The 15462-nt window shown below is 41.2% G+C and overlaps 1 protein-coding gene across 2 annotated transcripts in view; it reads right to left on the minus strand.

The window, feature by feature from the left end:
• The window catches only part of vezt (vezatin, adherens junctions transmembrane protein), an 81891-nt gene that overhangs the window by 13775 nt on the left and 52654 nt on the right, over positions 1-15462 (minus strand). For both annotated transcript variants that reach the window (XM_041202865.1, XM_041202866.1), the window contains exons 4-7: positions 13094-13269; positions 6735-7019; positions 5640-5786; positions 617-764 (exon numbers count right to left, since the gene is read on the minus strand). In XM_041202865.1, the coding sequence (XP_041058799.1) occupies positions 617-764; positions 5640-5786; positions 6735-7019; positions 13094-13269 (756 nt within the window). The remainder of the gene's footprint in view (positions 1-616; positions 765-5639; positions 5787-6734; positions 7020-13093; positions 13270-15462) is intronic.

The following is a 15462-nucleotide window of genomic DNA, read 5'->3' on the forward strand; positions in this document are numbered from 1 at the left end:
TGCTTGGCTTCTTTTAGGGTTGATACTGGGAAAACTTGGGGGAACAAACCAAATTTTGCAACTTCATAGCACAGGATGCTGGGAGCTCCAACTTGCTGCACCACTGACCACAACAGATTTATATACGAATAGATGGAAAAAAAAAGTTATTTGCAGAAGTCACTCATAGTTGGTTGTGCAGCAATAGAAGCAATTTAACACAGTGCAACTGAAAACAGTGCCTGTGGAAAGAAAGTACCAATGATAAAGCCATATTCTGTGGTATTAAAGATTATTTCGCCCTGGGAATAAAATGCTCAGTCCTCCACTAAAGTTAATCTATTTAGAAATATTAGATAGGACATTATATTATTGTTACTGCTTTCATGAACCTTTGATTGGAAGATATATCTACATATTACAAAGTGCTTACAGCACAGGAAAACTACTAGCATCATCTACTGCCTCCTGACTTACTTAATCTAATCTCATCAGTACATTCCTTTCTCCCTCATGTACTTAGATAAATTTTCCTAAAATGCATATTATATTAAGATTAATAAACATTAATTTCTAAATGTTTTACTTTGGTTAAGTACAAAATCCCTTTTCAATCTTGCGCTGCAATGTTCCACACCTTTAAGGGCCTGAGACTGTAACCATCAGTCAGCTCCTGAACCTCCTCATCAGATACAGCCTCCTCGCCAAGTCCCATGCCAAGCTCCTTTAATGGGATTGCGGAAAGGTAATTGGTCACGTTATCAATTTCAGAGTTAAGAGGATAGGTTTAATAATAATTAAGGCATCATAACAAGAAGTCATTGCCAGGCTCATGCACGCAACAGTGCATTCTCTAAACCATATTTACGTCTTACCAGAGTAAACGAACAAATCAAAGCAACATATTCTGACTTGGGCCATTTAGACCGATTTACGTGTGGCACTTGCTTTGAAGAACGTTTAAGTATAATAAGCGTTGGCAAATAATCAGACACTATGTGACTTTAGACCGTTGGATTATAATGTAAAGTGAAATGAGCTGATAACTGACATCACAGTGAGGCTACACTCTGCACAAACATTTTCAGTTTTTAAACACATTGGCACAAGGGTCAAAAAGAACAGACAACAGTTTTAGGCCATAATTACTAAGCCAGAGCACAAGGCTTCAGGACAAATATCACATCTGCATTTTTTTGTAGCACTCATGGAGCAAAATTACTTCTAAAACAGAAAAGAGCCTGGTTTTTTTACCCTTCTATAGTCAGTAACTGGCTAATGAAACTGGAGGAATATGTGGCTTTAAAGCCCATGATTTCTGAGAAGCTGATTTTCTTTGTTTCCATATTAAAAGACTCCCAATTTTAGTCTGTAAGGTGTAGCTCAAATGTTGAAATAAAAACAGAAACAGCTGGAAAAACTTAGCGGGTCTGGTAGCATCTACGGAGAGAAAGAGAGTTGAAGTTTCAGGTTGACGATCTTTCCTCCAGCATTTGCTGTTTTTATTTCAGATGTCCAGCATCTGCAGTACTTGGCACTCAAATGATGAGTGAATTAGAGAGTTAATTACTTCAAATCAATTCAGTTAAAATTGGTACTGCAGTATAATAGAAATTCTACTCTCAAGGAAGATGAATATGCAAAGTAACAAACCAGTTAGTTTTGTAATTGGTAACAGCATAAAATGAGTGTATATGTTATGTGAACACTACAGTTGGACTTTTTAGGAGCTATTAAACTAGCTCAGAGATAGGCAAAAGGATTTATTTTCCTTTAGTCTTCCAGTCACAATATTAAAATTTAGACAAATACCAGCACATATGATACACAGAGTTTCTGGTGGGTTTTCTTTAATTCCAATAAGGTATAAAGAAATGGGGTTACTTCTCCTGGTATAGCTGCCGATAACAGTGTGGTAAAATCTTTGAAATGGGGGAAAAAAATTAGCTATTTTTATTATGCAATATACTAATTAATACAGCATCCACAATTTTGGAGGCATTTCTTTTCAAGCTGAATCATTGTTTCCAATTGATACATTTGAACATACGAATTAGGAGCAGGAGTGGGTCATTCGGTCCTTCAAGCCTGCTCTCCCCATTCAATAAGATCATGGCTGATCCAATTGTGGCGTCAACTCCACGTTCCGCCTACCCCCAATAACCTTTGACTCGCTTGTTAATCAAGAATCTATCTACCTCTGCCTTAAAAATATTCACTGACCCTGCCTCCACTCCTTCTGGGAAAGACAGTTCCGAAGATTCATGATCCTTTAAGAGAAAAAATTTCTTCTCATCTCCGTCTTAAATAGGAGACCCCTTATTTTTAAACTGTGTCCCCTAGTTCTAGTCTCTCCCACATGGGGAAACATCCTTTCAGCATCCACCCTGTCAAGTCCCCTCAGAATCTTATATGTTTCATTAAGATCACCTCTCAATCAGCAAGGTCCAACCTTCCCTCGTGAGACAACCTCTTCATCCCAAGGATCAGTCGAGTGAACCTCCTCTGATTGCAGACAATTTATTTGCTACAAATAGTTCAATTGCCTATGGCTAAAATTGTGAAACTTGAGCTTAACACTGGCCACCTAAATTTTGAGAAAATCCTGGAGTTGAACAAGACTTTAAGATGAAGAAGATGTTAAGAAAATGAAGAGTTCCAGCGGGCAGACAGTGTATTGCAAAACTAAACTCAAATCTGCATAGCAAAATCAATGGGCAGAATTTTGCCCTTGTCGGGCGGGCTTGGTGGGGGCAGTTGGGAAGCCGACCGCTGCCCGGTGCTTGGGGCTGGACCGCGATTTCATGCTGGCGGGCCAGTTAAGGCCTGCCCAGCATGAAACATGAGCGACAGCGCTGCCTGTGTGAAGGGGGGGAGGGCGAGTGCGAACTTCCCGCATATGCACAAGTCCGCGCTTGAACATCTTTCTGAGGCACAGATCTGCCTCAGGGAGATGAACAGTTTTCAAAATAAAATCTTAAAAATGTTATAAAACATGTCCCCTCATGTGACTCTGTCACATGAGCAGGGACATGTTATTAAATAAATTAAATAAAATTAATTAAATAAATTAATTACAATTTTATTTTTATTTGATGTTGGAAACTTTTCCTGAAAAGGGCAAAGGCCGTTTGGCTTTTTTGCCTGTCCGCCAACCATAAGGCTCAACAAGCAGCGAAAAATGTAAGTTAATTACGACTTTAATGGCCTTAACAGGCCTTTTAATTGTTGGCGGGCGGGCTGCTAATTCTCATGTGCACCTGCAGACTGAAATATCGCACGACTGCACGTTGACGATGGGATGCCTGCCTGACATCAATGTGCATCATTTTATGCTCAAGCGGGTTGGGTGCGTGCCTGCCTGCTGAGATAAAAATTTTGCCCAATGAAAATTTGGACACTCCAACTGATCTGCTACTGCATGAATAAGGTTGCATCTTTTATAACTACTAGTCCAAGTTAGACTTAACTTTAAAGCGCACTCACGCAATAAGAACTCTGCCAAGGCCATGCTGCTATCTTGAATAGTGAACTTTATTAATATAGAATTATCTAAAGGTAGGGTGTTAGATGTAGTTAAGTAAAGTGGTTCTAGCACCCTGAATTTTCTGTCATGTCCTTGAGGTCTTCCAAGTAAGTTAAGACTCAATAGTAAACTTTAGTAGCGCTGTATTACATTTGCAATGACCATTAGAAGTGACAATATAATTGGGTCAGTTTGAGTACAATCTTTACCCAGCCCAATGATATCAAATATAAAACTTCAGGCACAAATGGTAAATTCCAATACAATTCTTCCTGTTAGATTTTTGATTCCTTACAATCTTTAAGGCCAGTACTGTAACTCTTGGTGGGAATAACTGTAGCTTTAGTTCTAAACAACGTCATCGCTGTGTCAAAATCCTGGCATTGCCGACTTAACAACATTGTGAGAATAGAGTTGAAAGTCTGACAGGAAGAATTGGATTAGGATTTATCATCTATGTGGTGTCTTTTATATCTGATGCTACTGGGTTCGGGAAACTGTCACAGCCTGCTAAAGGTGTGCACAGTTCAAAAAGAAGGCCTTCCCGCCACTCCATCACTTTCAGGGCAACTACGATAGCCAATAAATGTGGGTTTGCCAGTGTCACCCACATCTTGAGTAGAAAATAATTTAAAAAGAAATTGTGGGCGGAATTTCTTGCTGAGTGCTCGAGCGTAAAATGACATGCGATAATTTGGTTGGTGGGTGTGCACGGGAGTCAGCAACCATTAGAAATTTAATTGAATTAAATTTTTCGCTGCGCATCCAACCTTATGGTGGGCGGGCAGTGCAAAGGGCAAGCAGCCGTTGCATTTTTTGCGAAACCTCATTCACCAGTGAGATTAGGTTTCGATTTGTCATTTAAAAAAAAATTTCATCCTAATTTCTAACATGTCCCTGCTCATGTGACAGCATCACATGTGGGGACGTTCTTTAACATTTAAAATTCTTCATTTTTAATTTTCAAAACTCTTCATCTGCCTCAGAGAGCTTTTCCAGAGCTCCCACAGGCAGCACTGAGCACTGAAGAGCGTGTGTTTTGTTGCTGGGCAGGCCTCAATTGGCCCACCAGTGTGAAATTGTGGTCTGGCGCCGATCACAGCCAGTGGTTGGCTTCCCGACCGCTCCTGCCTGCCCCCACCTGCCCAGTGAAAAATCCTGCCCTGTGTGTAATGGGTCTCACTATTCAAGATACCTCAATTCCATTTATTTGCAAATGTTTTGCTGTTATCAGCTAATTTTAATTAACATGATTTTTCATTTCATTTGGTGGGACATTGTTAACCTGCATTAGCCAGTCTTAATGAGATTAAGAAACATAGTTTTGATAATACAGGACTTGAGTATTGTTGAAACAGAGACATGCTGTCGAAGGTTTTCGTCTTGCACTCATTAGACAGATGCAAGAATACCAAATTTCTAAGGGAACAACATTTTATAATGCATGAGAAAAAGGGTTATGATTGGTTGGCAAGTTATCTCTGATTGGTCGAGGCGTTACCGTGGCAAATACAGCAGGGACAGGATTGTCCTCCATGCTTTGTTTATTCAAAAAATGATGCAATGTCTGGACATACTCGTTTTTCCATAGAGTACATGTCAATTAATCAGCAATACACAAACATAGTTTTAAAATACAGTTGCACTCTTTTTTCAGCGTTACATTAAGTAGAGGGATTACATAAACTAAACTTGCATTCCCTGAAATATAGATGGTTAAGGCTGATTTGATTGAGCTCCTTTGGATTTTGAAGGTAAATAACAGATCAGATAGAGAGAAAAAAACTATTTGGGAATCTAGGATAAGGGGATTTAAACTTAAAAATCAGAACCAGGTCATTCAGAAGAGCAGTTACAAAACACTCCTTCCCACTAAAAGCAGTGGCTGCTAGTTCAATTAAGAATTTTAAATCTGTGATCAATAGATTTTTGCTAGACAATGGTATAAAAGGACATGGAGTGAAGGCAAATGGATGCAGTTAAGACACAGTTCAATGATTTCATTGGATAGCAGTTCAGGCTTGAGGAGCTAATTGACCTACTCCTGAATCTATGCTTTAAATTTATCAATACAATTTGGAAACATAGAATACTTCTGGACTGCCTTGTGAGGACATTCATAACAAAAGGATATGATTTCAGCATCTGGCAGGTAGCGACTCGAGAAGCTCGATAGGTACATCTCAGTGATCTGTACACTGCCTTCCGAAGGCCAATTAGCTGCTGACCTTGCTGTTGCCAGGAGCTCCCCAGCTTACTGGCAGGACATGCAGCAGTCACCCTGGTAAACAAACAATTGGCTCTAAATATTGCACAGATCTCTTTGTAAAGCTAGTTATAATTAAAGCACAGTTTGAGATTCCTTTCTTGAACAATACCATTGGATGAATAAAGAATTGTAGAGAAAAAGATCAAACTCCCTATATAATTCTTTACTGAAACTCATTATTAAAGTAATTTTTATTTTAAATGTATGAATAAAAGGATAAGGTTTTGTAGCTCCTAAAGCGCATTTGCATCATACACGAAAATATCGATTTAACTCTAAGCACAGCTAAGATTTGCAAAACAATGAAGGTATATGAATAAAGATGTTATTCAGGGTAGGCAAAGCATGAAACAAAATATCAAATAAAATGGTGAGAAAAGATGTTCAAGAAAGTCTATTCAAATATAATTCAAATAATAGTTGTTTCCTCTTCTCAATTGGTTTTATCAGGCAATTTCATGCTGATAACCGGAGTGCTTGGGGACTTTAGTATGAAGTTACCTCACACAGCCATACATTGGATTGGTTGAAGATGATGTCGTTTATTACAGGAAATTATTTCAGCATGTGGCAGGAAGCCAACCAAGATGCCCCTGACAGGCAATATTCAGAGCTCTATGTGTTGCTTTAACTTAATCATTAGCTAGCATTGTGATCTTGTTTTCTTTTGGCAATATGATGTAAAGCACTTCTCCAGACCACAGAAGGCATGCAGGTTTATTAATCAAGTGAAAATTCCATTTCATTCCGTGACAGTTCTCTGTATCTACATGCTCTGTATATTATTCTTACTACCCCTCATTTGTTTACAATTACAACATTTTAATCTAACAAAATGACACTATTTTCAACAGATTATGGAACTTTACACAGCAGAACAAAAATGAACTGAAAAATAAACTAACTTCAATTGCTGTAGATACTGAAATAAAAAAGCAATATTTATATAAAACAACTTACAACGTGAACCCTCTCGAAATGACTTCTGTCTCCTGAATTTGTCGGAGGGATTTTCGCACAAGACTGGCGAAGGCATGGCTATTCGTCACTATATTTTCCAGACATATGCTGCATTTTCTCATGGATTGCTGGAGCTTTGCTGTTCTCCATAAACTGAAGCTTCTGAAAACCATATAAAGACTGAGCCCGAACAGGCCCATTCCAACTATGACCCAAGGGACAGCATCACTGAGGTTTGAGGTCGCGATCAAGACACTCGCAAAGACAGCGAATACTGAAACATCCCTAATATGCAAGAAGAAACACAAACTTAGTACTCTGCAAGTTTCCCCATACAGTTCTGCAAGATACAAGAGCAATAAAATGGAACCAAAGTAAATATCCTAAAACACTCATCAATTTTGGCCTCCGTTAAGGACTTACCTATTTTCCATCACTATAAGACAGCATTATTTTTTTCTCCCCGATCACTTTTCTCTCCTCACCTTCTCTTGAAGATATCGACGACTCCTTGGGATGTTGACCCCTTTATGATAATTTGCTCAAGTAGTCATTCTTCTTAGGCAATGTTGATAACAGCTTGCGTTCATATAGTACCTTTTAACGTGATGAAATATCTTGAGGTGCTCACAGGGACATAATCAAACAAACCTTGACATCAAGCCAAAGGAAACACCAGATCATCGAACCCTCAAAGATGTAGGCTTTAATTAGACAAGTCATCCACAGGTCCAGAAGCAGCATGGTTGAAACAATCTCGACTTTACCCAACATCCATACAGTTCAGCGACCGGGGGAAGCACGAGCTCTGCCTACATTACTCAGCACACTGAGACCAACTGCAATATCTCTGACGTAAATCAGAAAATTCAGTACAGATCAGGTTTGAACCCTGTACACATACTAAGTCTGAACTATTCAGATACACACTGTCATACTCTGCTTAACCACTTATAAATGTAGCATTCTCAGTGAATTTGAGGAAGAGAGAGATTCAGGAGCGCAGATTCAGAGATCTTTGAGGGATTACAACTGAAAAAATTGAGGCTCTGGGCTTTCACGGGATGTGGGCATCGCTGGCTAGGCCAGCATTTATTGCCCATCCCTAATTGCCCTCGAGAAGGTGGTGGTGAGCTGCCTTCTTGAACCGCTGCAGTCCCTGTGGTGTAGGTACACCCACAGTGCTGTTAGGGAGACAGTTCCAGGATTTTGACCCAGCGACAGTGAAGGAACTGTGATATATTTCCAAGTCAGAATGGTGAGTGGCTTGGAGGGGAACATGCAGGTGGTGGTGTTCTCATGTATCTGCTGCCCTTGTCCTTCTCAGTGGTACAGGTCACGGGTTTGGAAGCTGCTGCTGAAGGATCTTTGGCAAGTTGCTGCAGTGCATCTTGCAGATGGTCCACACTGCTGCCACTGTGTGTCGGTGGTGGAGGGAGTGAGTGTTGAAGGTGCTGGATGGGATGCCAATTAAGTGGGCTGCTTTGTCCTGCATGGTGTTGAGATTCTTGAATGTTGTTGGTCTGCATTCATCCAGACAAGTGGAGATTATTCCATCACACTCTTGACTTGCACCCTATAGATGGTTGACAGGCTTTGAGGAGTCAGGAAACAAGCTACTCGATGCTGAATTTCCAGGCTCTGACCTGGTCTTATAGCCATGGTATTTATATGGCTGACCCAGTTCAGTTTCTGGTCAATGATAACCCGCAAGGAGATTGTTATACTTGGGGAATTGTATTCAAAAGCAAGAAGTTGTTGAATGTGTACAAAACGCTGGTTAAGTGAGGGTACTGCAACCATGGAAAAAGTATATTCTCGATTCCTCAGATACCAGGGATAAGAGGGAAAACTCTGATGAGGAACAGAAAAGACTGGATACACTGGGGCAGAGAAAGTTAAGGGATGTCTAGTAGAAATGTTAAAACTTTTGAATGGGATGGAGACAATTATTTTCACTAGTTGAAGAAGTTGTATCAAGGAGCAAGTTGGGCCAAAGAACAAGGGAAATCTTGCTTGACAAATTTATTAGAGCTTTTTTTAAGATATAAGGTAGATAAAGGGGAACCAGTAGATGGAGTATATGTGGATTTCCAAAAGGCATTTGATAAAGTGCCACTTAAAAGGTTAACGGGTAAAATAAGGGCATAGGAGTTGAGGGTACTTTATTAACATGGATAGTGGATTGGTTAACAGATAGAAAACAGAGAGTGGGCATAAACAGGGTTTTTTCAAGTTGGCAGGCAGTGAATATTGGAGTGCTGAAAGGATCAGTGCTGGGGTCTCAGCTATTTACAATCTATACTGATGACTTAGATGAAGAGACAGAGAGTAACGTATCTAGGTTTGCTGATGATACCAAACAAGGTGGAAAGGTAAGCAGTGGGGAGGACACATAGAGGCTGCAAAGAGATAGAGACAGGTTAGGTGAGTGGTGAACAAGATGGCAGATGGAATATAATATAGGGAAGTGTGAAGTTATTCATTTTGGCTGTCAAAGGAAACAGAGTATTTTTTAAAAGGTGAGAAATTTATAAACGTTGATGATCAAAGAAACTTGGCTGTGCTTGTACAAGGACCGCAGAAAGTTAACATGTAGGTGCAGCAATTAGGAAGGCAATTGGCATGTTGGCCTTTATAGCAAGGGGATTGGAGTACATGAATAAAGTAGTCTTGGTACAGTTGTACAGGGTTTTGGTGAGACTGCACCTGGAATACTTTTCCACATTTATGAAATTATATACTTGCATTGGAGGCAGTACAGTGAAAGTTCACTAAATTGGTCCCTCGGATGAAGGGATTGACCTATGATGAGAGGCTGAGTAAACTGGGCTTATATTCTCTGCAGCTTAGAAGAATGAGAGGCAATCTCACTGAAAGTTATAAAATTCAGAAGGGACTTGATAGGGTGGACACAGAGATTGTTTCTGTTGTTCAGGGAGTCTAAAACACAGGGTTACAATCTTAGGATAAGGGGCCGATCATTTCGGACTAAGATGCAGAGGAATTTCTTTACTCAATGGATTGTGAACCTTCGGAATTCTCTACCCTAGAGAGTTGTTTCCCCATTGTTGAATACATTTAAGGCTGGGATAGACAGATTTTTTGGTCTCTCGGGGTATTAAGGGATATGGGGTGCAGGCAGGAAAATGGTGCTGAAGTCCAAGATCAGCCATGATCATATTGAATGGCGGAGCAGGCTCAATGGGCCAAGTGGTCTACTCCTGCTCCTTTTTCTTACGCTCATAAAGGGGAAAGATTAGATTAAACTTTCACATGTAGTAGAATATATGCAATGTACTACACAAGTGACTACTGAATCCATTCTGGAAGAAAGTAACTGCTTGAAAACGAAAAGTTACAGTGAAATAGCAGGGGAAATTGGGGTTGGAGTAAATGGCTCATGTGGAGCTAGCACCAGCATGGAATTGCGGGCCCTTTTAACAATTAAGAAGTATTTAGATGTGCACTTGCGATGCCATGGCATACAAGGCTAGTGCTGGAAAATGGGATTAGAATAGTTAGATACTTGCTTAACCAGTGCAGAAGGGCCTTTTTCTGTGCTGTAGACCTCTGACTTTATGACTTTTCTGTACTTAAGTTCCTTCAATTCTATGATTCTAGTTTGGTCAACAAGGGATGGCATGCAAAAGATAGATATATCACAATGAAGAGGTTTGGAAAATAATACTCAGTTTATCCTCACAAGCCTACAAGCAAACTTACAATCTCACTGGCTGATGTTTCTCACACAGACAGTAGCATTTGACATGAAGGGGTTCTCTTAACTGAAGCTGCTCAGCTCTCAGCTTATTTTTAGTAATAATGTATTTCAAAAGTATTCGCTCTCTGTCAAAACCCTCTGGAAAAAGTTACTGTTATGACAAAACTAATTTTACAAATTTACAAACCTTTGTTTTCAGCACTTTTGCCACACATCCTAAATACTGCAATTAGCACATGCAGTAGTTTGTATTCTGGTCAATTCAGAATATTAAAAAAACAGTGGCACACAGGCAAATAAAATTCATACTTCAGAACAAAGGGGCAAAAGTACAAGATAAACACCAGATCAAATAAAGAATTTAGGAGGAATTTCTTTACAAGATTGGTGCCATATGGAGTTGTTGAAGCAGGTGGCACGAATGCATTTAACGGCATTTTTGATGCAGTCATGAGGGACTGAAAATGGAGAGGATATGAGGCAGGATAAAAAGAGGTAATTAGAGTTGGAGGACACTCATTTGAAGCAATAAACACCAGCAGAGAGCAACTGGGCTGAATGGCCTGTTTCTGTTATGTATATTCTATGTAATGCAGTGGGATTGACTTACCTCATGGCCTAGTACTAAGCCATGCAAGCCAGAAAGTCTAAAGTTCAATTCCTGCCCTATAGTGAATTAGCTGATCACAATTAGGGCAGCAGTTATGGTGCTACCATTGGTCTTAAATATCCCTAAACAATGAAGGGAGAAAAAAATAAATTCAGCCTGAATTTACTAGTTTACTAGTGCTGACAGCTATCAAGTGATCCATCAGAAACTGCACATCAGGACATGGGCAGGGTCAGGTTAGTTTCCATATCTCCCAAGGTTGCATAACCTCTCCATGGTTGCCATCTAAGCTCATACATGAAGAACGGCCATTAGGTTCAAGCTTGGAGAGCTGCTGACCAATGGAATTTTATTCCACAGGAGTCAATACCTTTGTAAGAAGCGGGGCGAGGATAGAAAAAGGGACAGGAAATAAATAGTGCAAATAAAAAATACAAGGTGGCAGATTCTATAAGTATGAAATAAAATAGAAACAACTTTTCTGAGCCTGGGGCAATGGAACACTGTTCAGAGTGCGACTAGTGGGGAGACACTGTTCAGAATAGGGTGCAGGAGAAACATGTCCCTTTCAAAGTTGGAAGTAGGAGGGTTGGCAATACCAAGTGGTGACCACCAGAGAGAATGGGTGCCCGATGGTGGTCGCAGGGATGCCTTGGGGTATTAGTGTGGGAAACAGATTTGCAAATGAAAGTTTATAAATTGAAAATTAAACCTGGGGCCATGACAGTGGCAGGCCCAGAGAGGGGATTGAGGTGGAGCTGGGCAGGATGAAATGCAAGGAAAGTGAAAGAACTGCCTACTCTTCAACAAATAGTGCCAGGGGGTCTTTAACATCAACATGAATCACTGGAGATGTGACTTTCGGTCAACATCTGATTTAAAGGATAGGATGGACATTTAAATCACCTATTCCTCAGAGTCCAAGTGATGGTGCAGAGTTTCACAGCATCTGCATTTTTGAGAAAATCTGCAGGCAATAAATGATTCATTATTAATCTATAATTTTCAACCGCTAACTAAAATGATGTAATTTCCCATTCAACTGGCATTCTTCATTAACACATTACTGGGTGCAATACTGAGAAAGCAAATATTTGAAAAGCTAAGGAAATGCTAGATGAGGACCATCTCAACAAGGAATAATCTCTGGATTTAGAAGAGAAAAATAATTATCTGAGAAGATGAGCTTATTTTTGACCCTGTTCATATGACTTCGTTGCCAGGCTGACCAAATGACAGCTCCCTCTAATGGGACCATGCTGGGACAAGCATGGTCCTTTCAAGAGCACTAGAGGAGCCTGGGATCAGGGGGTCAAAATGGTGGATCTCCATGAAACTGAGAAAATTGTATAAAAATCAGAACATATCCTATATTTTTTTTCTAATAACAGAGAGTGCTTTGTATAGAAAATAGCTTATAGTTCCCCTCCATTAATAGCTACAAAATAAACTTTATAAAACCATGCCTTATTTTATGTGGAGTGAGCCTTTAGCTTAGTGGTAACATCGCTGTCTCTGAGTCAGAGGTGAAGGGTTCGAAACCCGCTCTAGACTGCCCCAGTGAGTGGAGGCTACTAGTCACTAAATCCTGCTTGTGCTCACCTCTGAACTGGGTGACCAGCAGCTTAGGGGAGGTGCTCCTGCCTCTGATTTAGGGTTCCCATTTCAAACAGCCCAGGTGAATAGAGACCAGAGCACAGCTCCAAATAATGGGGTGATGTCCAGTGCTGGTACTTGATGGGTGTAGGTAGCTCCCAATTGTCAAGGATAGGCGTGTCTCTTCAGCCTTGGTTATAGTTCACCTAAGAGATAAAATCCAGGAGGAAGGCAGCAGGAAACCACCTCAGATATTCTAAGTGGCTGAAGAATCTCATGTGTGACCCCTAAATTAGGGCCTGCCCCAAATAGAACACATTATTTGTACTTGCAAAAGCTTTACTTTTATGGATATTTGATATATAAAGTTGCTTTATTTTAAATGAAGAACTGTTAGAAAGTGCAAGAGAAGTATTATAGGAAGCATACCAAATATTAGGAGTTCCCCATAACCATTGGGCTGGCAGGTAGCCATTTTCCTGTTGCTGGGCCTGTGTTGATCGCAGGATGTTGGGGTCAAGTAACTCAATCAGCTCCATATCCTCCTGCAGAAGCACTTCCTGTTCCAGGATGGTTCGCAGAGAGCGCAGTCGAAATCCAATATCCTTGTCAAGCAGGCAAGGGAATAATGGGTTACTATTTTTGTAAATTATATACAGGATATTAAACATATAAACAACATACAGTGTGCTGCAGGTAGCTGTTAGGCAATTGGTGCTCATTTTAAATAGATACTTTAGTATGTTATTCAGTAAACCTAAACGTGTCTCAGTAATGTGTGTAATAATAACATTACAAAACAGGGCACTGTGCCATTGACAGCCCACTGCCACCACCCTGCATCTGCCTCTGCCAAGATTTTACATACTGTGGGGGAAGAGTCAGGTGGGCTCCCTGCTTGAGGCCCAATTGAGGCCCTTAACTGGACAATTAATGGCCTCATCCCATTGCCACTCAGATTTTAATGGACGACAGGAGAGGCCTGTGTCAATGTACAGCCCGAAGGGGCTCTGGGCTGCTGGCCAGTAAGGGTGGGGAGTGTCTCCTTTCCTGAGCCCCAGTGCTAATCGGAGGCACCCCCACTACAGTTTTCCCTCCCCATTAAGTCCGTCCCAATCCCCCGCAACCTGTCCACCATGCCCCTCCTACCATTCTCACAGGGCCTACCAGAGATCGCAGGAAGTCCGAGTCAATTGCTGATCGCCTCCTCCTTGGCCTAGCTGCAGTGCATGCATTGGCCACCTCTCCTGGTGGCGCTGCCAGTACAGTACCACAGAGCTGCAAGCCTCCGATTAGCAGGCAGTTCCACAATGCAGGACTTCCTCCTGGAAAGGGGTGGTGGTCTCATCTCATAACAATAAAAGGCTGATTGGGGGAAAAATGGATGCGGAGTGAGCCAGCCAAGCGGAGGCAGGCTCTTAGCGACATTTACGTTGGATTGCGGGGAGCCCATCCTTAGCATTTAATCCAGCTCAGCATATTCAAAGTAATAGGTTTCGAAGAAACTTTTGAAGATAGGACAGGATGTTGCAAAGGCTTAGGAACAAGACAATTGAAAGGTTTGCCACCAAAGGTGGAGCAGAAAATGGACAGGGAGTGCAAGGGTATCAGAGCTGGAAAAACAGAGTGTGTAAAAAGTAAAGAAAGTCTTGCATTTATGTCGCATCATTTACGACTTTAGGACTTCCAAAATGCTAAACAGCCACTATTTACTGTTGAAGTGTAGTTACATAAGAGTGCTAGAGAAATTCTATCAGTAATGCCTCTGCCGCATCCTCTGGATTCAATGAGAGGACTGTTGAACAAACATGAGTGTCCTTCTTGAAGTCAGCTCCACTAGCATTCAGGCAAAACTTCTGCAAAGTCCACTTTGATGGACTAGATAGTGTGTCCAGATGACCAAAAAAGCATCTCGCCTGCCAGTTCCTGTTTTTTCAACTCTCAAATGCCCAAAGTTCCGGGGAGGACAAGAAAACACTTCAATGACACTCCGAAGCTCTCCCTGAAGCACGGCAGCATTGGCATTAATGACTGGGAGGAGTGTGCTATTAATCTCTCAAAATGGCAACAACTTGTTTTTCAAACTACATCATGCCCTAATCATGAGGCAGAGAAGCAACAGAGGAGGAAGGAAAAGGAAGCAAATCCTGCACTCCAGATGCCACTACCTCATGCGAAATCCTGCCCCATGTGCCTAAAGCTCTGCGAGGTGAGAAATCAGCCTGTTCAGTCACACGAAGATCCATGGCAGAAACTCGCCAACCTGAATAGAAGTCATCCTTGAATTGATGGCCAGCTGATGCTGCCGCTAGTTGTTGTAAGGTTGAAAACATGACAGCCAATTTGCAGATGACAACATCCCACAAACAGCAATGAGATGTGGAAAGGTTGAAGGGAGTAACTGCCCTGCTGTCATGGCACCAATGAGCCCAAGTGAAACTGAGGATGATGGGAGTCATTGGGAAAACAATCCAATAGCTGCAGTCACACTTGGCACAAACAAAGATGGTCACTGTTGTTTGATGCCATACTTCGCATTGCCAGGACATCATTACAGGAATCTTTGGCACAAGACCCCTCAGCTCCTTCGTCAACGATCTTGACTCAGTAGTCAGCACTGAGGATTTCCACTGACAATTCAACTCATTTCTCAATGAAGCAGATTTTACAGCATGATACAGCAGATTTTGGACACCAAGTAGGCTTGGGATCACAAGTATCAGCTACAATTTGCCCCACTTAAATGCCAGGCAATGATTATCTTTAACCAGAAGGGGGGAGTCACCACTGACCATAAG

The sequence above is a fragment of the Carcharodon carcharias genome, chromosome 13 (assembly GCF_017639515.1).
Source record: "Carcharodon carcharias isolate sCarCar2 chromosome 13, sCarCar2.pri, whole genome shotgun sequence".
NCBI classification, from domain to species: Eukaryota; Metazoa; Chordata; class Chondrichthyes; order Lamniformes; family Lamnidae; genus Carcharodon; species Carcharodon carcharias.